The sequence below is a fragment of the Lipophrys pholis genome (genome assembly GCF_963383615.2).
Source record: "Lipophrys pholis genome assembly, chromosome: 11".
Classification (NCBI taxonomy): domain Eukaryota; kingdom Metazoa; phylum Chordata; class Actinopteri; order Blenniiformes; family Blenniidae; genus Lipophrys; species Lipophrys pholis.
In genome coordinates, this window is record NC_137631.1 from 21,312,910 (window position 1) to 21,336,982 (window position 24,073).

General features: G+C 40.8%; 1 protein-coding gene across 1 annotated transcript; it reads right to left on the reverse strand.

Annotated features, from left to right (window-relative positions):
- Window positions 1-2,004: 2,004 nt before the first annotated feature.
- On the reverse strand, window positions 2,005-24,073 carry LOC308116561 (mucin-5B-like; the record flags this gene model as incomplete). The annotated part of the gene is made up of 41 exons (XM_080474812.1): window positions 2,005-2,359; window positions 2,473-2,596; window positions 2,678-2,717; window positions 2,825-2,953; window positions 3,052-3,150; window positions 3,235-3,357; window positions 3,839-3,879; window positions 3,972-4,076; window positions 4,169-4,346; window positions 4,449-4,480; window positions 4,575-4,675; window positions 4,947-5,016; window positions 6,680-6,855; window positions 6,973-7,183; window positions 7,261-7,444; window positions 7,605-7,852; window positions 7,945-8,119; window positions 8,244-12,311; window positions 15,692-15,814; window positions 15,910-16,149; window positions 16,624-16,734; window positions 17,628-17,766; window positions 17,883-18,034; window positions 18,553-18,650; window positions 18,756-18,808; window positions 19,439-19,694; window positions 19,801-19,927; window positions 20,009-20,103; window positions 20,178-20,342; window positions 20,885-21,022; window positions 21,132-21,201; window positions 21,286-21,399; window positions 21,501-21,651; window positions 21,729-21,843; window positions 21,952-22,077; window positions 22,447-22,663; window positions 22,887-23,020; window positions 23,107-23,197; window positions 23,430-23,544; window positions 23,665-23,920; window positions 23,998-24,073. The coding sequence occupies 41 exons, from the start codon at window positions 24,071-24,073 to the stop codon at window positions 2,149-2,151; spliced, it is 9,477 nt and encodes a 3,158-aa protein (XP_080330938.1). The 3' UTR covers window positions 2,005-2,148.

The window sequence follows — 24,073 nt, forward strand, 5'->3', positions numbered from 1 at the left end:
ATTGAGTAGTTAGTTTTCAATCAAAATTCTCAAAAGCAAAATAAGAATTCCTCCCCTGCATACTGGCAACTTTGTCATATATCTGGTTTAGTGATGTTGCATTTTAGTTGTAGTGAAAATAGCTTTGACATATATCACCTGGACTATATGATGTCTCACAAGAGCTACAGTTACAGTTATTTACTGCTAACAAGACAACATTCTGCAAAGGCAGATATCTATGATTTTATAGCTGATATTTGATTAACTTAGGAACAATTTGTACATTGATGGGATTATTTATATTTTGATAACAAGAGCCAGAAGTCAAACACTATTGTATCAATACAGATTACATCCTGAAGAGTCCTGCCTCTCATCCAAACTATCACAGCGTATTTAGACAAAAACGTGTCATCCCTGAATAAACACAAAGGATTCCGGGTACGAAGATTTTAAACTTCCATGTGGGAGTGGATATTTGCCCTTGGAGGAGCTCCAGCCTCGAAGGGTATTTGAGAACATCCAAACTCATGTATATTTTGCTTTAATTTCCAGGAAGCACAATTGAAACGCAGAGATGAGTGGCGTAAACAGGATTTCAAAAAGCGGTTGAAGTATTCATGTTCTATACAGCAATGTGAAACTAATGCATCCCATTAATTTAATTCACTGTTTTCTCAGTTCAGGGGTCTGCTATCTTTATGACCGAATGAGAGTTTTCTTGAGCTGGCACAAATAAAAATATTTCTGGAGCTACAAAACTGATTTAACATGAGAATGACGCAGCTCATAAAGTATGTAGTGTACTTTCTCTCCTGGTGTCTAATCCTAGCAGTTTGATCTATTTGAGTCATTTTCAGCCATTTTTTTATTATTATAATTTTTCTTACCAATTCCATTGCTTTATATTTGTGGCAGAGAGGTGAGGCAGCACACCTGATAGGAATCAGGTGTGCTGCCTCACCTCTCTGCCCATAAAGGAGGAGCCGCCAGACACACGGGAGTGACAGGCAGGAGCACAGAGACACAAGAAAGAGCCTGAGAGAGGCTTTGGCTCTGTATGTCTTTTCAGTTTTGGTTTTGTCTTAATTTAATGAATGATGGCAGACTGCAGTCCTGACTCCGTGCCTCTGTGGGTGAACCTGACGGTGGCATGCTCCATTGCTCCAATATTTTTTTAGCCTTGTTAGACAGTTTAGCCAATTGTGTTCAATTCCAGCACATTCCGCATAATTCTTTTTGCTATTTCTCTCCGTAGGAGCATGAAGGTAATCCTGCATCATTGGCAGTGTAAACAAAATCAGCCTGTTTACATTGAATATAAATATTCAATTGTGAATATCAAGTCATTTATTCTATTGTTTTATAAATTATTAGATTGTATTATCTGAAGAAAAATGTTTAGTTTTCTGCTTAAGACCTTCCCCCAGGTTTTAACAGTTTTATTTTTACCTCTTGCACCTTTATCTTTTATATTATTTATGCTCATGTAGATTACATGTTAGTCTAAGTAGAAGATTTGTGTGTGACACAGAGGAGACATGTAGAAGGTGAGATTTCAACTTTGCAATGTAATGAAGCAGCAGTTGGGTTGTCCTGGAGCAGAAAAACATTCCTCCATATTATGAGTGGAGAAACATTATCTCATAATACTGACAATTGTTCTGTTTTTCTCTGAGCTCACCTGGCGTGTCTGTCACGCAAGATTTTTATTCTTGTGTGACTTTAAGATATTAATTTGCCACTGTGTTTTCACCGACAAAACTTGGTGTTTCGAGCCAGATCCTAGGTATCATTCTTTTTCTGACAGATAATCCTTGTTCGTGATGAGACTCTCTATGTCAACTAATTGGTCAACACGATTGAATAAAGTTGAGAAGACAGGTTTTCTTTTTAAAGATAAATATGTTCACCAGAGTTTTTCTCTTCTCAGTGATGAAAAGAAAGGATAAAGAAGTCGGTTGATTTGATGAAATGTTAAGTTGGCAAAAATGATTCAATGAAAGAGAGAAGACATAAACTGAGTTGCAGCTTTTTATTTGATCAGTTGATAAATAGTCTCTCTACAACACCAGATAGTTTGTAGGAGATGTGATGATTGTGACAAAGTTATGGAGATATAATGTTGTCATTTCACAGCAGTTGATGTGATGACAGACTAATTCATTAGATGAGGGTGAGGCTTCGCCTCCTGCGTGCGGAGTGAGCAGCAGTCTCCGTGCAGTCTTTCTGACCACAGCCGCACTGCTCTACATGCATGTACGTGTAGGGGATCGTCTCTCCGTTCAGGCAGAGCAGGTCAATGGTACGACGGCTAAACCGTGTCTCCTTACAGCAGGAGCAAGAATGCTGAAGAGCTGCTGCTGATTGGGAGTACCTGAAGAAAACCACAGACAGCATTAGTTGTTGAAGGCACAATCTGGACAAACTTCATATTAATGATTAAATTTATCAACATTTCCTGTGTCTCTGTGTCTCAATGGTTCTTACATGGTGTAAGTGTTGCAGGACCCTTCACAATATGGCATATCAACCTCTTCCCTGGACTGACAGTTCTGGTGCATAACAATGGTTTTCCCAGACATTAACTTGCAGCCCTTCTCCTTTTCCACACCTGTTGAAAGAAAGATACCCAGTTAGCTCCATTCTATTGTAATGATTAGAAAAAAATGTTAAATGAAAAAGTTACACTCACAAACTTTGCAGCAGCCATTGGCTGAAGTCTGAATTGTGTTCTAAAGAAGAAAAAAACATCATCAGCAAGTGTGTAAACTTCCAGAAACATCCATCCATCATCTGTACCATTTATATTTAATTCAGTTTGTCAAAAGTTGGTACTTACAGGCTCACATTTGTTCTCATCAAATGGTGGGCAGACAATGTTTGAATTGACAGTTAATAATGTTCCAGTACTCTTAATACAGGTGTAATATTCACACCTATTCCCAGGTGGTGACCAAGTTTCTCCTTGCTGCAAGAGTACACAAAGACAAAAAGGTAATGCATGGCTTTGGGATGAAAGGAAAATGATTATTTGGAAATACAGACAACACAGAGGATCCATTTTACCCTCAGGAGCTGGGCGGTGCCATTAACACTTGTGACACAATGTGTCTGTACACACTTCCCACAGCATTCGTCTGAGTCATTTTCTTCATATATAAAACCCTAGAGGAGATGGAAGGTGTTAAGGTCCCATGTTTGCCCTTACAATAAACACAGTTTGAGTTTAATTTCTGTTATTGTTCTTACCGGGTCACACTCTTGATTACACTCTTGAAACTGGCAACGTATTTTGAATAGACCACTTTTGGGGTCAACCTCATTGGTGCAGGTACATTCCTGGCATTCAGGTGCAGGAACAGAAGTACCAGGCTGGCAAAATAAGAAAGAATATGCTCATTATTGTGTTTTTATCCCATAAAGAACCAGAAGTGAGCTACAGTGATTTCACGGAGGAGGTGACTGGCTCGGGCTGATCCGATTGATCTCAATGTTTGTTTACAGGCCAATGGTTGCAAGGAAATAAATCTGAGAGCTGAAAGCTAACAATAAGTGTAATAATACATTTATGTACTGCATTTCTAGTCAATGATATTTTAGATTGGTCTTCATTGCAAAACAAACTAAAATAAAAATCACACTATGTGAAAAGAATTAGGTTGATCATCAATGACAAGATGAAAAAATAATTCACTTAATGAATATTAAAAAGTTGTACTACTTTCTACTCTGTCATCTGAGTATTAAAGAGAGAATGTGGCAGACGTTAACTATTGTTTCCTCTGTGTTCCCCCCTGTGTTGAACTACTGCAATAGGAACTCATTAATTGTACTAGATACATTTTTATTTTACCTGGTATTCGGAGCCTTTGTGGACACAAACTCTTTTAGGCTCTAGGGAAGAATAAGTGTGAACATACGTTACACAAATGCACTATTGTGGTGATGAAATCTTGGCTGAATCCAATCTGAATTCATGAGCTCACCACATGAATGTTCTGGGCAGCATTTTCCCTCCGGAACACTGACAGCTGGTTTGTACCCAACTGGACAGCTCATGTCAATGATGGGGCAAGTACTACTTTTACATTCTGCAGAGAATAAAACAGCTGTCATTCAGAAACAGGTTCAATAGTTTTCACCAGCAAAACCTGACTGAAAGTATTAAAGATGGATGTTTTACCACAAATGAAGGCAGTACAGCAGGGATCTGATGGATTTGTTTGGTTGACGAGGACAAACCCTGGCGCAGTGCAGTTTTGGGTTGGAATTGATGGGCACAACTTAGGCTTGCAGGTAATAGCCTTGGTGGATTCCTCGCAGATACAGTCCTGACACTTGTACTCAAATCTCTCATTAAACTGAAAGGAAAACAAAAGTCATAAAAGTGAAATATTTATTCTTGCAGGTAAAAAAATACAGTAAAAGATTTTACTAAATTCTAGACAGAGATCAAGCCTCACCTCACGAGGGATTCCGTCGGGATCAAGACATCCTGTCGGAGAATGAAAAAGTCAATGAGATTTCATCATTGACAGAATATAGTCTGATAAAAAGAAAAAAGTCATGACAAAATACACAACACTTACCACACTTTTCAACACATATTCCAGACTCCTTGTTGAAAAGTTTAGTTCCATCAGGACAAAAGCAGCCTTCAGTGGTGTAGTTCATGGTGGGCTCATAGGGACTGAAAGTGAAATGATAAATAAATACATGCAGACGAAAAGATAATGTTCTCGGCCAACTTCGTTGGTCGCCCAACTTTCATTGTTGAAGGTAAATAACCGTTGTGTTGTCTTGTGCCTTTTAGACACATTACACTGTTAATCTTAAAAGCTTGACTCTTTTTTAGATATTTACTTTCAACACAGATTTACAATATGGTCATCGTGTTAGGAAATCCTTAAATTGCACAATGAACCATAAAATTAAAACACTCTATTTTGGTGTAAACTTACTTGTCTTCACAAGTTGGCTGTTCTGCTGGACCACATGGTTTGTAGATTTTGTCAGATGGACAGTCACTTGCTGCCATTGCAAAAAAAAAAAAAAGGAAAAAAAATGCATATTAAAAAGTTGCTCCTTATTAATTGATGTGCACTAAATAGTCTGTTCAGTATGTGTCAACTCCCAGTGTTGTGCCTGAATGGGTTCAATGAACGCTCGCTCATGAACTCGTTTATATTTTGGGCGAACGTGAACTGAACGTACTGTCTGATGAACGTTAATGTGAGCGCGCACATTCTGGAGTCTGTGAACGGCGCTCTCAGTTCAACGTTTTTTAAGAGGGTGCCACATTTCCGAGCCTTCCAGTCGAAAACCCGACTAAAGCACTCCGTAAACGGGCATTAACATGGCGGAGGAAAACAGCCAATCTGGCAACCACAGAGTCGCACCGCCGCAAACGTCATCAAAATGCGAACCATCGCGGCAAAAGCAAATGGATGTCAGTAACACTACCTCAGACTCTGCCTCCACGATTAGTACTTCATCTTCGTATGATTACCGTACTTTCCGGACGATAAGCCGCTACTTATTTTTTTTTAACGTGCTTTGAACCCTGCGGCGGACGACTCGGCTTCATGTCGCTGAAACGTGGGTGATGCGTTCAGGTGCATCGCGTAACTCCATAATTTTATTTCCTTATCCAATTTGCTGGGTGCTGCTTATATATCGGTGCGCTCAATAGTCCGGAAATCAGGGTACTTAAAATAATTCTATGAAAAGATCAGTTATGATCCAGGTGGGAAACATCTTACCTTTTTGTGTAAACTTTGCCCACCAGGTTTCAAGAAGCAACTCCGTACATCAACAACGTCAAGATCAAACCTGAGACAGCACATTGAACCCGGCTAGCCTTTTAAGGTATGTACCAGTAACTAAATAATTCCTTGATGGTTTCACTATTTTAAGTTGTAATTTATTTGTAGAACCTGCCTGGTATATTTTCCTTTGCAGCTTAAGGACTACTGTCCGTTTGTTTGTTTTTTTGTGTTTTTTTATGTTTTAATAATTCCTCATTCAAAAAGACCATTCAAGCAGCTTCAAGTTTTTCCTCATGTTTTTGAGAATATACTGTAGGGGTGGGAAACTGCAGCTGGCTGCTGGTGTGGACTGAATGGGTGCCAACAATGGGGAAATGCCAGTATTCTGAGGGTAATAGCTCGCAGCAACATATTGAAAAAAAAAAGAACTATCAACTAGTTCATTTTTGGAACTGTGAATTTAGAACTATGAACTGAATTAGTTCATTTTAAAATTTGTGAACTGAACTTTGAACTAGTTCATGTAGAAACTGAACTTTCCCAACACTGTCAACACCACAACACTTTGTCTCACTTGACTGTGATTATCCAAACCAGACCTGGGAATCATATGGCCTGAAAGCAATATATGGCCCTTCAGATGTCACTGACCAGCCTATGCATCAATTGAATTAGTTTACATGATACATATATAAAGATAATATGAATACATTTTTAAAGGTAGCTATTAGACCTAATAATTGTTACCCCAAAACTATAGGCTAATTGCAACACAGAAAATAATGCAAAATATAGAAATGTTACCAAGATGAAGACATTAAGTACTTACTACTATTGTTATAGTGGAGATGTTAAGAAATATGTTGCTAATATGCAGAAATAGGTTCTATGCAAAGCTTGTCTCTCCACTGTATTCTGTTACTTACAACAAAGTGTGGTGTGGTTCCTCCAGTAAAGGCAAACGCCAGCCTGAGCACAGACAGCGGCGTACGTCTGTAAACTTGTACACTCCACTGCAGGATTGGAAATATGACAGCTATCAAAAATGCAGCCTTTGTAGAAATTGTCTGGTGACACGAAGGGATGGCATGCTGTGAAAGGACTGTGGAAGAAAGGGTCAACAAACAAAACCAGTAAGTAAGTGTAACTGCTTTATCCTCAATGTGGTTTCATTATGAGGATGGAAGTGAACTTCTGCAGTGGAATAGACCATGTGTACCTCTTGTAAAGAAGGTCACATATGGAGTCTGGCCTGCACGGGGCCAAAGTTGGAGTCTGTGTTGGCATACTGGTGGGTGGAGGAGGTGGTTTGGGGCAGTTGGGCTGGTGAATGTCATTAGCCTGCCAATAGTCAGCCATGACTGCACAACTTTCCACCAGCTGGCCTCCAGGTAACATGCAGTCATCCGCCTGATTATTGTTGCATGTTCCTGAAACCAGACATATACAAATTACTATCCGACTCCATACAATTTGTAAAAATGTTAAAATTGTAAAAGATTCTCACCACAGTGGCCTTGTGTGTTTTTGCCAAAGAATTTATAAGGCAAATCAACACTAAAACCAGTCAATCCAAAACTTATAACCACCCCAAGGTGAGGGATCTCAAAAATCAAGTTAATTCCTGTATTTATGATCTTGACACCTTGATTTAGGTAAGGTAGTTTCAGAGGTTTTCCATTTTGTAGTACCTAAAACAAACAGAAAGAATTATCATTTAAATAATAAATGATCTAGAATCCATTAAAAAAAATGCAATCTACAGTGATGGCAAATATGTGATTAAGATTTGGGGAGGTGTTCAGTTGTTCATGCAGTGAAACTTGAAAGAAAATACAAATTGAACTTTACCTCTAACTGTGCTGCTCCGATGAGGTTGTGATTGACAAGTGCGACAACTTGCAATCCGTACGCTATTATTATTGATCGTGGACAAGAAACATCTTCAGTGGGATCACAATTAACATTGTCAATATAAATCTTCAAATTTGCTTTTGGTGTTTTCTCTTCCATTAAAACGTAAGTACAGTTTCCTTGGTAACTGTAGTACAAGCCATCAAATGTGATGTAATGAGGATCTCCCCAGCCTTCACATACACCTAGAGAAGAAAGGAAAAGTAAAATTCAAAAGTGACTGGATGAAAAACATAAAGGGATATGAAAGATCTCATGAATACATATATAAACTTACAGTCACAAACATATTGTTGACAACAGTGGTTTTCGTCCCAGGCAAGGACTGGTTTCTTGCCATTGGAACAAGTGATTTCCTTAATGGGTGGACATTCATATGGAATAATTTCGATTGTATTATTCTCAATACATCTAGCCATGATGCATTCGCAAATCCAGAATGTTTCATTTTGCTTCAAGAGAAAGAAAATATGTCAGAGAAAATAAAACCTATAAGAACAAATGCAAAGACCATATGTTACAGAATCTGGAAAGGAGATTGTTATAAGCATGTGAGATATACTTTAATATACTTACTGTGACGTTCCAGTCAGGACATGTTATTGGTGGTGTTGTAGTAACAGATGGAGTTGTAGTAGTGGGTGGAGTTGGAGTCGTTGTGGATGGAGTTGTCGTAGTAGGTGGAGTTGTAGTGGTGGGTGGAGCAGTAGTTGTAGTAGTGGGTGTAGTTCCAGTTGTAGTTGTTGGGGGATGAGGACTTGTGGTTGTTGTGGAGGGAGGTGTAGTGGTATTGTTGACTTGTGGTTTTGTATTCGGAGTGGTGATTGTGGATGGTGTATTAGTTACAGGAGTTTGAGTTGTATTTGTTAGAAGCTCTGGAGTAGTATTAGTAGTAGGTGGAGTTGTGGTGTATGGAGTTGTAGGTGCAGTGACGGGAGTTGATGTGGATGGAGTTGTTGTGGATGGAGTTGGAGTTGGAGTAGTTGTGGGTGAAGTTGGAGTAGTAGTGGATGGAGTTGGAGTAGTTGTGGATGGAGTTGTGGTAGTTGTGGTGGATGGAGTTGTTGTTGTGGTTGTGGTTGTGGATGGACTTGTGGTTGTGGATGGAGTTGGAGTAGTTGTGGATGGAGTTGGAGTAGTTGTGGATGGAGCTGTTGTGGATGGAGTTGTAGTAGTTGTGGTTGGAATTGTTGTGGATGGAGTTGGAGTAGTTGTTGGTGATGTTGGAGTAGTAGTGGATGGAGTTGTTGTGGATGGAGTTGGAGTAGTTGTAGGTGAAGTTGGAGTAGTAGTGGATGGAGTTGTGGTAGTTGTGGTGGATGGAGTTGTGGTTGTGGATGGACTTGGAGTAGTTGTGGTTGTGGAAGGAGTTGGAGTTGTAGTAGTTGTGGATGGAGTTGTTGGGGTTGTGGATGGAGTTGGAGTAGTCGTAGATGGAGTTGTTGTGGATGGAGTTGGAGTAGTTGCGGATGGAGTTGGACTAGTTGTGGATAGAGTTGGAGTAGTTGTGGATGGAGTTGTGGTGGATGGAGTTGTGGTTGTGGATGGAGTTGTAGATGGAGTTGTTGTGGTTGTGGATGTGGATGGAGTTGGAGTAGTTGGACTAGTTGTGGATGGAGTTGGAGTAGTTGTGGATGGAGTTGGAGTAGTTGTGGATGGAGTTGTGGTAGTTGTGGATGGAGATGATGTGGTTGTGGATGGAGTTGTTGTGGTTGTGGATGGAGTTGTGGTAGGCGGTGGTGTTGTAGTTGTTGTGGAGGGAGTTGTGGTTGTTGGAGTGGGAGTTGTAGTAGTTGTGGATGGAGTTGTTGGGGTTGTGGATGGAGTTGGAGTAGTTGTAGATGGAGTTGTAGATGGAGTTGTTGTGGATGGAGTTAGAGTTGTTGTGGATGGAGTTGGACTAGTTGTGGATAGAGTTGGAGTAGTTGTGGATGGAGTTGTGGACGGAGTATTAGATGGAGTAGTTGTGGATGGAGTTGTGGTAGTTGTGGATGGAGTTGTAGTAGTTGTGGATGGAGATGATGTGGTTGTGGATGGAGTTGTTGTGGTTGTAGATGTGGATGGAGTTGGAGTAGTTGGACTAGTTGTGGATGGAGTTGGAGTAGTTGTGGATGGAGTTGTGGTAGTTGTGGATGGAGTTGTAGTAGTTGTGGATGGAGATGATGTGGATGGAGTTGTGGTAGGCGGTGGTGTTGTAGTTGTTGTGGAGGGAGTTGTGGTTGTGGATGGAGTTGAAGTAGTGGTGGAAGGAGTTGGAGTCAATGTGGATGGAGTTGGAGTAGTTGTGGATGGACTTGGAGTAGTTGTAGTTGTGGAAGAAGTTGGAGTTGCTGTAGTAGTTGTGGATGGAGTTGTTGGGGTTGTGGATGGAGTTGGAGTAGTTGTGGATGGAGTTGTTGTGGATGGAGTTGGAGTTGTTGTAGTAGTTGTGGATGGAGTTGTTGGGGTTGTGGATGGAGTTGGAGTAGTTGTGGATGGAGTTGGAGTAGTTGTGGATGGAGCTGTTGTGGATGGAGTTGTAGTAGTTGTGGTTGGAATTGTTGTGGATGGAGTTGGAGTAGTTGTTGGTGATGTTGGAGTAGTAGTGGATGGAGTTGTTGTGGATGGAGTTGGAGTAGTTGTAGGTGAAGTTGGAGTAGTAGTGGATGGAGTTGTGGTAGTTGTGGTGGATGGAGTTGTGGTTGTGGATGGACTTGGAGTAGTTGTGGTTGTGGAAGGAGTTGGAGTTGTAGTAGTTGTGGATGGAGTTGTTGGGGTTGTGGATGGAGTTGGAGTAGTCGTAGATGGAGTTGTTGTGGATGGAGTTGGAGTAGTTGCGGATGGAGTTGGACTAGTTGTGGATAGAGTTGGAGTAGTTGTGGATGGAGTTGTGGTGGATGGAGTTGTGGTTGTGGATGGAGTTGTAGATGGAGTTGTTGTGGTTGTGGATGTGGATGGAGTTGGAGTAGTTGGACTAGTTGTGGATGGAGTTGGAGTAGTTGTGGATGGAGTTGGAGTAGTTGTGGATGGAGTTGTGGTAGTTGTGGATGGAGATGATGTGGTTGTGGATGGAGTTGTTGTGGTTGTGGATGGAGTTGTGGTAGGCGGTGGTGTTGTAGTTGTTGTGGAGGGAGTTGTGGTTGTTGGAGTGGGAGTTGTAGTAGTTGTGGATGGAGTTGTTGGGGTTGTGGATGGAGTTGGAGTAGTTGTAGATGGAGTTGTAGATGGAGTTGTTGTGGATGGAGTTAGAGTTGTTGTGGATGGAGTTGGAGTAGTTGTGGATGGAGTTGTGGACGGAGTATTAGATGGAGTAGTTGTGGATGGAGTTGTGGTAGTTGTGGATGGAGTTGTAGTAGTTGTGGATGGAGATGATGTGGTTGTGGATGGAGTTGTTGTGGTTGTAGATGTGGATGGAGTTGGAGTAGTTGGAGTAGTTGTGGATGGAGTTGGAGTAGTTGTGGATGGAGTTGTGGTAGTTGTGGATGGAGTTGTAGTAGTTGTGGATGGAGATGATGTGGATGGAGTTGTGGTAGGCGGTGGTGTTGTAGTTGTTGTGGAGGGAGTTGTGGTTGTGGATGGAGTTGAAGTAGTGGTGGAAGGAGTTGGAGTCAATGTGGATGGAGTTGGAGTAGTTGTGGATGGACTTGGAGTAGTTGTAGTTGTGGAAGAAGTTGGAGTTGCTGTAGTAGTTGTGGATGGAGTTGTTGGGGTTGTGGATGGAGTTGGAGTAGTTGTGGATGGAGTTGTTGTGGATGGAGTTGGAGTTGTTGTAGTAGTTGTGGATGGAGTTGTTGGGGTTGTGGATGGAGTTGGAGTAGTTGTGGATGGAGTTGGAGTAGTTGTGGATGGAGTTGGAGTAGTTGTGGATGGAGCTGTTGTGGATGGAGTTGTAGTAGTTGTGGTTGGAATTGTTGTGGATGGAGTTGGAGTAGTTGTTGGTGATGTTGGAGTAGTAGTGGATGGAGTTGTTGTGGATGGAGTTGGAGTAGTTGTAGGTGAAGTTGGAGTAGTAGTGGATGGAGTTGTGGTAGTTGTGGTGGATGGAGTTGTGGTTGTGGATGGACTTGGAGTAGTTGTGGTTGTGGAAGGAGTTGGAGTTGTAGTAGTTGTGGATGGAGTTGTTGGGGTTGTGGATGGAGTTGGAGTAGTCGTAGATGGAGTTGTTGTGGATGGAGTTGGAGTAGTTGCGGATGGAGTTGGACTAGTTGTGGATAGAGTTGGAGTAGTTGTGGATGGAGTTGTGGTGGATGGAGTTGTGGTTGTGGATGGAGTTGTAGATGGAGTTGTTGTGGTTGTGGATGTGGATGGAGTTGGAGTAGTTGGACTAGTTGTGGATGGAGTTGGAGTAGTTGTGGATGGAGTTGGAGTAGTTGTGGATGGAGTTGTGGTAGTTGTGGATGGAGATGATGTGGTTGTGGATGGAGTTGTTGTGGTTGTGGATGGAGTTGTGGTAGGCGGTGGTGTTGTAGTTGTTGTGGAGGGAGTTGTGGTTGTTGGAGTGGGAGTTGTAGTAGTTGTGGATGGAGTTGTTGGGGTTGTGGATGGAGTTGGAGTAGTTGTAGATGGAGTTGCAGTAGTTGTAGATGGAGATGATGTGGTTGTAGATGGAGATGATGTGGCTGTGGATGGAGTTGTTGTGGATGGAGTTGTGGTAGTCGGTGGTGTTGTAGTTGTTGTGGAGGGAGGTGTGGTTGTGGAAGGAGTTGGAGTAGTTGTGGAGTGAGTTGGAGTAGTTGTGGATGGAGTTGTAGTAGTTGTGGATGGAGTTGGAGTTGTTGTGGTCGTGGGTGGAGTTGTAGTTGTTGTGGTTGTGGATGGAGTTGGAGTAGTTGTGGAAGGAGTTGTAGTCGTGGGTGGTGTTGTAGTTGTTGTGGTTGTGGATGGAGTTGTGGTAGTCGGTGGTGTTGTAGTTGTTGTGGAGGGAGTTGTGGTTGTGGATAGAGATGGAGTTGTTGTGGAAGGACTTGGAGTCGGTGTGGATGGAGTTGGAGTAGTTGTGGATGGAGTTGTAGTAGTTGTAGATGGAGATGATGTGGTTGTGGATGGAGTTGTAGTAGTTGTGGATGGAGTTGTGGTCGTGGAAGGAGTTGTGGATGGGGTTGTTGTAGTTGTTGGGGGCTGTTGCGTTGTAGGATTACATAAATCACAACATACTCTGATCTTGTAGTCAAAACATTTTCGTGGAGGTCGTTTCTGGTCTTCTTTTCTACATATCAAACCATAGCTTAAATCACAAGTAACTGTTTGTTTAGTTTGCGTCACAAAGTCATTAAAGCTCATGTCTGGGTATTGAGATGCTCTACACTGAATTTCTTTGCGATTTTCACATATTTCCTGACCGCTATTTGTGATGTTCTCGTATGTCTCCCAGTCACTGCCATCTGAAGCTGGATAATCTACATTATACCAGTCTGACCAAACACACTCTGGACTACAAGTAGTACCAATGGTAGTTGGAGTAGTTGTGGAAGGAGTTGGAGTCGGTGTGGATGGAGTTGTAGTAGTTGTGGATGGAGTTGTAGTAGTTGTAGATGGAGATGATGTGGTTGTGGATGGAGTTGTTGTGATTGTGGATGGAGTTGTAGTAGTGGGTGGTGTTGTAGTTGTTGTGGAGGGAGTTGTGGTTGTGTAAGGAGTTGGAGTGGTTGTGGAAGGAGTTGGAGTCGGTGTGGAGTGAGTTGGAGTAGTTGTGGATGGAGTTGTAGTAGTTGTAGATGGAGATGATGTGGTTGTGGATGGAGTTGGAGTAGTTGTGGAAGGAGTTGGAGTCGGTGTGGATGGTGTTGTGGTAGTCGGTGGTGTTGTAGTTGTTGTGGAGTGAGTTGGAGTAGTTGTGGATGGAGTTGTAGTAGTTGTGGATGGAGTTGTGGTCGTGGGTGGAGTTGTAGTTGTTTTGGTTGTGGATGGAGTTGGTGTAGTTGTGGAAGGAGTTGTAGTCGTGGGTGGTGTTGTAGTTGTTGTGGTTGTGGATGGAGTTGTTGTGGTTGTGGATGGAGTTGTGGTAGTCGGTGGTGTTGTTGTGGTTGTGGAAGGAGTTGGAGTAGTTGTGGAAGGAGTTGGAGTCGGTGTGGAGTGAGTTGGAGTAGTTGTGGATGGAGATGATGTGGTTGTGGATGGAGTTGTAGTAGTTGTGGATGGAGTTGTTGTGGTTGTAGATAGAGTTGGAGTAGTTGTGGAAGGAGATGGAGTTGTTGTGGATGGAGTTGTTGTGGTTGTAGATGGAGATGATGTGGTTGTGGATGGAGTTGTAGTAGTTGTGGATGGAGTTGTAGTGGGTGTTGGTTCACAGACATCCACGCATGTCTGGTTCCTCTCATCATATATAGGCTTATCCTCTGGGCATACAGGATAACAACCTATAGAAACACATTACGAAACATCAAACTGCTTCTTGAACACCAGTACAAGACCACAAAGTTTGACTTAAGTTGACCTCTGACCTTCCAGAGTTGGGAGAGGGCTTATACAGGTTCCTTCTGGATTCAAACAGGTCTTGTAGCACGCAGTATGGCATGGGTTATAGTGCCACTTGCACTCTTGTGGGTTGTTGTAGTAATCACAAAAGACCGCTGGGACATATAAAAATCAAAGCCAATGAAAGTGTTGAGCAAATAATGAAATTATGATTTGAACTGAAATTCAAAGTACTCCTCATACATCCTTACATGAGTCAGTGACAAAATCTTTAGTCATATTTGAGACTAATGGAAATCGTATATACCCATGGCACTAGTGTCTTAAAGAAGATATTAGCTGTAACACTCCAAAGTGATTTATTATTTCCTCCACCAATTCAATAATATCACATTTCATTTTGTGCTTGTGGAGGCAAGCACTTCCTTCTATCTCTCCCTGAGCAAGACCCTCGCCCCCCCAGCTCTTCAGGACGCACTTGAAAAAGAGATTATTAATCTCTATGTGGTTCTCCTGACTAAATAAAGGCTAAATAACTTAATAAATGGAGAACAGAAGCATTAATGCCAGCAAAACATGCTAGAAATGAATATAGAACTGTTTGCATGTGATGTCGGTAGCAACTCATAATGTAATGACGTCTCATACATTACCAGCTGATTATTACAGTATGAACTTTTTTCACTTTTAAGCTATCACTTCAATGAGCCATTATCTACGGAGCCCCGGAGTGGCCATAGAGAAAAAATTATAAAAGCTCGTGGGAACGAGATAATAAGTCATTCCCTCAAGTTAATAATTTGAGGGAACGAGATCATTTAATTCGTGGCCACGAGACAGTAACTAGTGGCCACAAATGAATTCCCTCGAGTTATATTGTAGTGATTGTGGAGCCGGTGGCTGTAATTACACTGTTGTGCTGCAGTTCACCTGTCACACAAAGTCAGCTGCGTCGGATATAGAATTTAGAAGCAGTTTTTTCGTGTTGTTTTTCCTCGCTTTTCATCGTAATATCATTGTAACTAACTTCACTCAGGTCTTGTATCACATCGTGATCGCAGGCTGAGGTCAGCAAGAGGCTGCGTTGTCTGTGCGCTCCGCCACATAATTGTTTTTCCCCCAAAATTGGTCTATTCCATTTATTTTAGCTTTTGACTAAAAAAAAAAAAAAAAAAGATTATAATTAAAAAGAATAATGGAAGTTATCACTATAGAAAATACATGTTGAGAACTGAATCTATAGCAAATGTTATGAAGACAAACTGATATTAATAATAAGCCACAGTGCAAAATCATGAGTGAAACAGATAAGATACTTTGGCTACATGTAAAGACGTACGGAGCTGACTTCCACTTTACAAATAGAAGCCTCGAATTGGCACACATCTGGTAATACTTTCTATCGCCTATGGATCCCATTGGTTGTTATCAGACAAGTTGCATACGTGAAGGTGTCTGCAAATTGTCCAATGGGATTGTGTCAACAATGCGCACGTTGCTAAATCTGTAAATACTGAGTTCATGAGACTTTGCAGAGCCGCACAGCAGTGCTTTATGCCTAAAAAACCAAAAGCTTGAAGTACAACTGTGTACTCACGACAGATGTCAGGCGTTCTCCATGCAACACAGACTCCGGCCTCATTACAAGCTTGAGCATAAGCTGCTACTGCAGTGCAGAGACACTCGCAGTCTCCTCCAGTGTCACAGGCGCATGAATCTTTCACACAGTTTTCATAAAAAGGAAGAGGATCGACCTGTAGAGAAGGTCAGAATGAGCAACAGATATTTAAGGGTATCTGTTATATTGTTAGCAGGGAGCTGTACATCAAAACCTCATTTTCACTGTTACCTTTTTGTGGCACTCTTTGAATGTCTGTCCGGTTACAATGCCGCACGTCATTTTTGCCCAGTGATGTCGATGGGGTTTTACTTCACAGGGGCTGACATTTGCCTCCACATCTGGACATGTGCTGTACAATTTCCAGCTGTTTGCAAATTCTAACGGGCTGCTGACGACCATGTTACCCTGGGTGGTGAAGTCGTTCTGTCCATCACCGTCAAAATTGCCACACAGACCACACACCTCTCCCTGAATGGCACAAAAAAAGAGCTTGTTATATACTTAGTAACACATTTTGTCACACACGGACATGAAATGATTGTTGTGCATTTTCATCCTAATTTATAATTATTAGGATGGAGGAAAACAATCATCCGTGATATCAAGAGCACACAGAGGTTCTTCTCGTCGTTATGTGAAAGCACTGTGACGTACACTATGCAGTGGTTCCATCAGGATACGGATGGTTGTTTTCCGATCCCACATCACTGCAACCCCAATGTCGGACTCCAAGACAATATACAAGCCAACTCTTCTTATTCTGTACTTGATCTCAGGGCCATGTCCCAGATCTTCTTCTTCATAGTTATTCTTAATAAATTTGATTTCCTTTCGCTGTAAAAGAAATACAAGATAATGGTAGCTTGCCACGAGTGTTCATTTATTCTCTTATATATAATGCTTCAGGTATGGACAGCACCAGGTATTATCTGAAGTCCTTACCCCCATCTGGATCCTGACAGTCTTGGAGCATGTAGTGCCAGTAGATCCACATGGGATGTTCTCGGTGACGATCGCAAAGTTGTACTGAGCTGTTTTATTGGCACAGTTGTTCTTGAAAGAGAGAGATTTTATTTTTGATTTAGATTTTTAGATTTTGAATTTTGGGAATTTAAATAGGTTCTGATCTTCAGGACAGTCGGTATAATGTCAACAATTAAAAATATATTGCAGCCACTATATTCATTCATGGACCTTTTGAGGGATAATGCAAATATTTACAAAAATTGTAAGTAGTATTCACTTCACTGCTACCAAAATGAGCCATTTAACGTATATTATGAGAAGAGATGCAAATGTTTAAAACATTTTTTCTACCTCAAAACCTGGACTAAAATAATCTCGCTTGTAAACTCGACTGTGTGACCACAAAATAAGCTGAAAGTAAAGTCTTCTTTAAACAGAACACAACAAAGCGTTGGTGACAGATCTTTGAGTCTGGCTCAGTGAAAGCATTTCCTAGTGCTTTGCAGTGGAAATGTGTGTGTCCAGAGAAAACTTCGACTTAGTTTTAACTTTAGTGTTGCATCAAGTGCAAAATTGTTTCTTCTAGTTTCTATGCTCAACTTTTGGAAGATGCTTGTTTCCATATCTATAATACAAATCAATGTCCCGGCATTTTTATTGTTGTAACAGTTCATGACAATAAACAATGAAATAATGTAATAAAAAAAGCCATAAAATATAGCAGTTTCTAGATCTTTCTAGAAGGACTGAATTATAAGTAACATAAATATGTAATTGACCATGAAGATAGTGCTAAATCTCTTATCTGTACTTGCCTCATATTTGAAGTGTCAATAACTGTAAATATTGTTATCAAGCATTAATTACTGACCATCTTTATTTAACTTTTATGTGACATTTTTAAATAAGTTTAGTCAGACTGACATATCTGATAGTTTGTGGTGATGTGTACTATGGATGAGTTGGGAAACAGTTTTTACCTTGACGGCAATATAAGAACAACTTCCCTGAAACCCGTAAGATCGCTGATCAAACGTAGAGTAGTGACCACTCCCATAAACAACACAAGTTCCAGGACATTTCTTTTCTGTGCACGTCCATTTTCCACTTTTGCAGGTACTAGACATGTTAGAAAAGGTTTAATGTCATAGACTGTTGCACTACAAGAGTAAAACAGACAGGCAGTATAAATAAATAATCTAGAACATGAGTATCTCTGTAGGATATACTTATACCAAGTGTTGCACTGGTTAGGGATTTGTGTTCCCGGGACAAAGAGACGTCCATCATGCTGACAGGGACAGTTGCTTTCTGTCACACAGGCACCTTTGCCATCCTCAAGGAGTCCATCAGGACACCGGCAGCCAGATTCACACTCTGTGGAGTCCTGAGAGAACCGAAAGATCACATGGATTGAAACACATATGTACAACGTTATATATTGAATTGTTTAAAACTGTCTACAAACTATTGGGCGTTGAACTGAAATGTACACCCTGAGTACTATAAAATATAGTCCACAAATTTATTTGGAAAGAAATGTGACCCACGTAAGGAGTGTAAAGAACAAAATCTGTGTGCAGGATGAGCTGTGGTCAACAGATTATCCTCCCCAGGCACAGAAATGTAAGACTCAGATTCTTCTTTGTGCCCACCCTCATCAGATTGTACAACAGCAGTTTGGCCTCACCATTACCAGCTCTGAACGGACTCATTATGTATTTGCCCACCAAATCATGTTGTTATTTTTTTTAAAACATTTTCTTTCATTGTAGTCATTTTAGCGCTTTGTAATGTGCCAATGTTTTTTTTTCAATTATCATAATTGGATTTTCCATTTTTAATTTTATTTATTTATTTATTTTTTATATTTTTTCATTTGAGAATTTCATGTCAAAGTCTTACACAATCATCACTGTCCAAATTTGAACAAGTTCGAGCGCACTGCAGACCAAGCTCCCCTGCTCCTGAACAGTTGAAGAACACTTTGGGGTGAGGACAATCTGTTAACAAAAAAATGGAGAGAAGGAGAAACTGCTTTAACACACATAGTATGAACCCAAGCCGGTGTTGTGGAAACAGTTATAGGTTAAAAAAAACCAACTAACCTGATGAGCGGGCTCTCCAAGAATGACAATGAAGCATCCCATTGGTGCAAACACTAGAAAAAGCCACCCAAGATATGATATGTAATACATAGGTTGATCATATACTGCAAACTCTGTAATTCCAGTATGCTGACAAATAAGCACAAAACAAAATCACAGTACGAGATTTTTGACAAATGCTCTGCTCTAAACTAAACTAAACTAAACTGTTGATGTCAAATGATTACAATTATTATACTGTATACTGCACTTTAATCTTTACTAACTGGCTGTAAATACAGTTTTTACCAAATGTTTTGTAAGATTGGCACCACGGATTTGCTTGAGCCTGCCGTACACATCACTGAGTTTAGCTATGTCCAGTATGATGAAGATGGTTTACCACAATGGTTCATGAGCCGCATGTTTAGCACAAGTTTCACAGTCAATGCCGTGCTGATACAACCCTCAATGGGCTTGACATAGGAATCTTTTAGTCTCAAGCTCCAACTTCTAGGCCATGACTACCCTATCTAGCTCCACAACAGTGAATCTGGTATGTTGGCATAAGTATTATATGATTTTCTTTATTTTATCATATGAGAAATCGTACCATTATAATTAACTACAAATGATTGCACAGGTCTAAATGATATCAAGTCCTTAGTCTTGGATACTTGATCAGAATTCCTGAACTAACTCACCAGTGCTCATTTTTGATGCTGACAGACTTTCCAGGTTTGACGTAGACATCGTTATGGTAACAGGGACATTTTGACATGGGTACACAGATGCCATTGTCATCTGAGTAGAAACCTTCAGCACATGAGCAGCCATCAACAGGAGAGAAGTCAGAGCTGCAGCTCTGCTGGTTTGAGCCCAGAGATCTGCAACTCATCTGGCATCTCTGATGGTTGTAAGAGAAGGTCTGAGAGGCTGGGCAGCTCTTCATGTATTTATCTGTTTGGTAGACAATGTCAGCGTACAGAGTTTTATTATTAACATGAAAGAGAAGATCTTAAACTATTACTGAACAGTAGCTCAACAAAATGAAAGACACTCTTACCGCACACAGTCTCGCTCCACTCAGGCAGCATCACTCCCTTCGATGCACAAGCTCGTGCATAAGAGGAGAAAACGGCACACAGGCAGGCCTCACTCTTCTCACAGTTACAGCTGGCATAAGTACAACGCTGCAGAAGACATCACACTGTTTTAGAGAGCCACAGTTCCATCCAACTCAGTGAGGGGCAGACAAGAAGGTGTCATTGTACCTTGTAGTAAATATCAGGATCCACTGCTGAGTGGCACTTTGTGAATGTACTATTTGGACTCAGCAGCAAAGCGCACCAGTGTTTGGCGTACAGCTCTGAGAAAAGAAGACATGATTAATAAATGGATAGAAATATGTGAATAAACAAAATAATTGAACAAGTCTCCCACCATTTTCCACACTGAAGGAGCAGGGATCATCAAGTCTCTCCTCTCTGTCCGGACACATTAGGTTAGCCTTCCAGGAGTTTGTGAAAGTTGCAGCAGTTCCTTCAACAATTCCCTGAGGAGTCTTCATGTCATCAGACAGCATCATGTTGTAGTTCCCACATAAACCTGAAGAAATTATTAATTTTACAGAATCCTTCAAGTGAGAAAACACAACAAATCCACAAATATTGTTTGAAACCTGATGCAGCTTTCTGGATTTGGTTCAGAATTTCAGAATGGAGGAGGAAACGTGAGAATTACATTCACAAATATTTATATCTAAAACTACTTTAATGTGTTTAGAAAAGTACAGCAATTTATTGCTACTTCTTTATCTGAGATCATCCTCCACTGACGAACTAACTAACCTTTAACATCATACGAGCACGTTTCTCTGGAGACTTCTGTACGGAGTCTGGACACTTTGAATAACCACAAACCCTCTACTGGGACCTGAGTGAGCCTCAAATAACCCAGGTCACATGGCTCAATAACATGGAATTGGTTTCAGAAAGGCAATTTCAAAAGTGTAAAATTAGGAAAAAGCAATAATGTTTACTATAATCAGCATCACTCTTATTATCATCATTTAACTGTTAGAATGAGCAGGATTGTCATGAAGACATCTGGACATACTTCTTTATGATCAAAACAAATATAAATCTTACCTCGTGTTTTTTGCTTGTAGCTCGGATCGAGTTTGACATAGACTTGCATGATGGGAACATGTTGAATCTGAATTTGTAACCCAAAACTGGTCTGGAGCAAGATGTGGAAGGATGAGGCGTGAAAAATGTTGATGTCTCCTTCCAGGGGGCAAAAAATCAGAAAGAGGAGCATCAGATATTGAAGCACGAATGAACATTGTCAACATCATCATGTTTCCTTCAGAGTTTTCTTCATTGTCTGACTCACCTGAGCGGTACGGCAAAGTGAGGGTCTGCATATTCTGCTTTACAGTGCCATCAGCGGTGAATATTAATACCTGAAAAGAAACTCATTTATTAATAATAATAGATCAACAAAAATTTGTTCAACCTTTAACAATTCACCATAATATGTGTCTCACATTGTTTCGGTCGTTGTTGAGCAGGAGTTTAACGGTCTTGAGACACGTGTCAAACTCTTGGTGTGCACACGGCATCAGCTGGGCCAGAATGGTAAATTTTGGACTTGACTCATCCTGGAACACAATGAATTTAATAAATTGTTTAGTTTCTAAGACAACAGCTCTATATATTGATTTTATGCAATTTAGTTCAGCAATGCAATGACATTTCCCACCTTTCTCTCTACTTTGGCCAGCGTGTAGTAACAGTCTCCATGAAAAGTGTAAGTTTTCCCATCAAATGTAGCTACATGTGAACCCTCTTCAACTGCACATAAAGCAGGTGTTGGGAGACTCTCACAGGCCCAACTGCCGTCGAGACATGTACTGGAGGGAGCACGAATGATTTCAGTTAAGCACGTGAACACAGTTTTAAATATATGTTACAGAAACATGTGACATACCATTCCTCCCGGTCCTGTCTGTAAATCTCACCAGAGTTGTAAATCTTATCATGTTTGCACTGACACTCAGACTGAGCTATGCACCCCCTCATGGAGATATCGTCGAATACAGTCCCTGTAACAAACATGCTGTTTAAGTATATGTTTATGTTAAACAGGAAACTCTAAATCAAGTTTTATTGTGATCAAAACATGAAAACAGAACTATATTTCGAGCACTAACCAGAAGGACAGAAGCAGCCGTCCATTTTGTGGTCCTCACACAGTGAACTTGTGTCTTGATGTGTGCAAGTGTCCATGCAGGGGGAACCGCTCTCCTCATAGACCATGTTGTAGGGACACTGTTTAGCTGTGGAGGGAAAGCACGAGATTGAGGAAATAGATTGATGAAATAGTCATTTGTAATCATGTATGATGACAAGAGCAACTTTGTGGATTTTTCTCATTGAGTGAGCCAATGTCAAATTTATTATTATTCTAGGGTTTAAAAAAAACCAACATATTTCTGCATTTAAGTTGATTTTATGTTTTGAGCCATGTAGGTGGAACTGCAGTTTGCAGATATATGTGCTCCTAATGTCTTTCTACCATTCAAAGAGCAAAAATAAAATGCTAATTCACGTTTAAATGATCAACTAGACTAGGTTCTGCTCAAACTCATTTCAGCGCACATGTACAAAACATAAAGCCAGAGACAAAGAAGAAAGTGTTCTGTTACCACAGAACTGAGGCGTCCTCCAATTGGGGGGATGCCCTCCTGCATGGGAACACTGACGAGAGAACTCAGACAGTGTGCTGCAGACACAGAAATCATTTGTTATGTTGTTACAGCCGCACATGTCCTGCACGCAGGCCTGGATGTATGGTTCAGGGTTTATCAGGGCGGTGCAGGAGCTCCAGGACTCTGAATGCAGCTTCTGGTCACATGTGGTTTGCTAAAAAAGACAAAAGAGGTTGGTGGTTGGTTGAAAAATGCAAAACATTATGGATATTTCCACTAGGTAGAATAGAGTGATTTTTGGCAATAAATGGATTACGTCTCAGTGGCATTGATATCACAAAACTTAAATGACCCCCAAAAAGTTTCCTTTCCTTCTTAATGCTAAGTTCACAAACTGCTACATCGTTAATCATGAACCAGTTGGGTAACAAACTTACAAACTCCTTGCATGAATCAGGCAAAGCCAGACCCTCTGAGGACTCGTCTTCCTCTTCATAAGGGTCCTCACAATCATCATTAGGACGATGGACTTTGTGTTTGTTGCCAAACTCAGTTGGGTTGATTTTACGGCCTGTGCAAAATTACATTTCTAATATCACATTCCAAAAATGGCAGAATGCTGATTAAAAGGACAGTGAGAGTGAATAAACTGTATACCGTCATGAATGAACTCATCATAGACTGCAATTCCATTGAAGTCTCCACAAAGTCCACATGTACGATTAGCATAGTCGTTATCAATTTCCACCTGAAACACACAAGAAAGTCAAGCTTTAAAATCATTTTATTCACTTATTGTCAAAGATGTCAAACACTAAGATAGACATAATGGATGTATAAATCAAACTGCACAAATCTTGTTTTATATGTTTGCAAGAAAGACAATGTGTCTCACTCTCATATTTACAACACCTGTCTAAATATTTTATGATGCAATTTTATCACAGAATTTTGTTTGTTTGTTGTTTTTGTTGTTTTACCATGACGGCATCCTCGCTATTCCACATGACAGTGATGCCAACTTTGGACTGGAGTTTGATGTAAACCGCATTCTTTTCGATTTGTACCCCATGATAATAATACGGCAGCGTGACACTGGTAAAAAAGAAAAATAATGATAAAAAAAAAATAATGAGGGACTATATAATTCAATCATGTTGCACATACATTAAAAAATTTGCTGTCAGATATTGTACTGTTGTTTTTTAAACTTACGGCTCATCGTTCACAGTGATGAGACTCTTGCCGATGTGGAAGGCAAAGTCGTCGATGGTTACCGTCACATAGCTGACTGTTGGGTTTCCATCATTGCTGTCCCTCTTCATGTGCACTGAGAACTCCTGGTAGGACTCATGGCAGTCGGAGACCAGATTGTACTCGCACGTACCCGGAAACTGGTACATATCACCGTCGAACGTCTTGAAGTGCTCTCTGCCCCATGTGCTGCAGATGCTGCTGACATGGTTGCGAACTGGAAAACATTTCTTGTATGAGTTAATATGGATATTTTCACAGCATAAACAGTATCCAAAGCACTCTAAGCCTTACCCAGTCTCGCCTGTATGTCACCGACACTGATGACAGTCAGGACAAGGAAGCACAACCACACAGATTTCCACCCCAT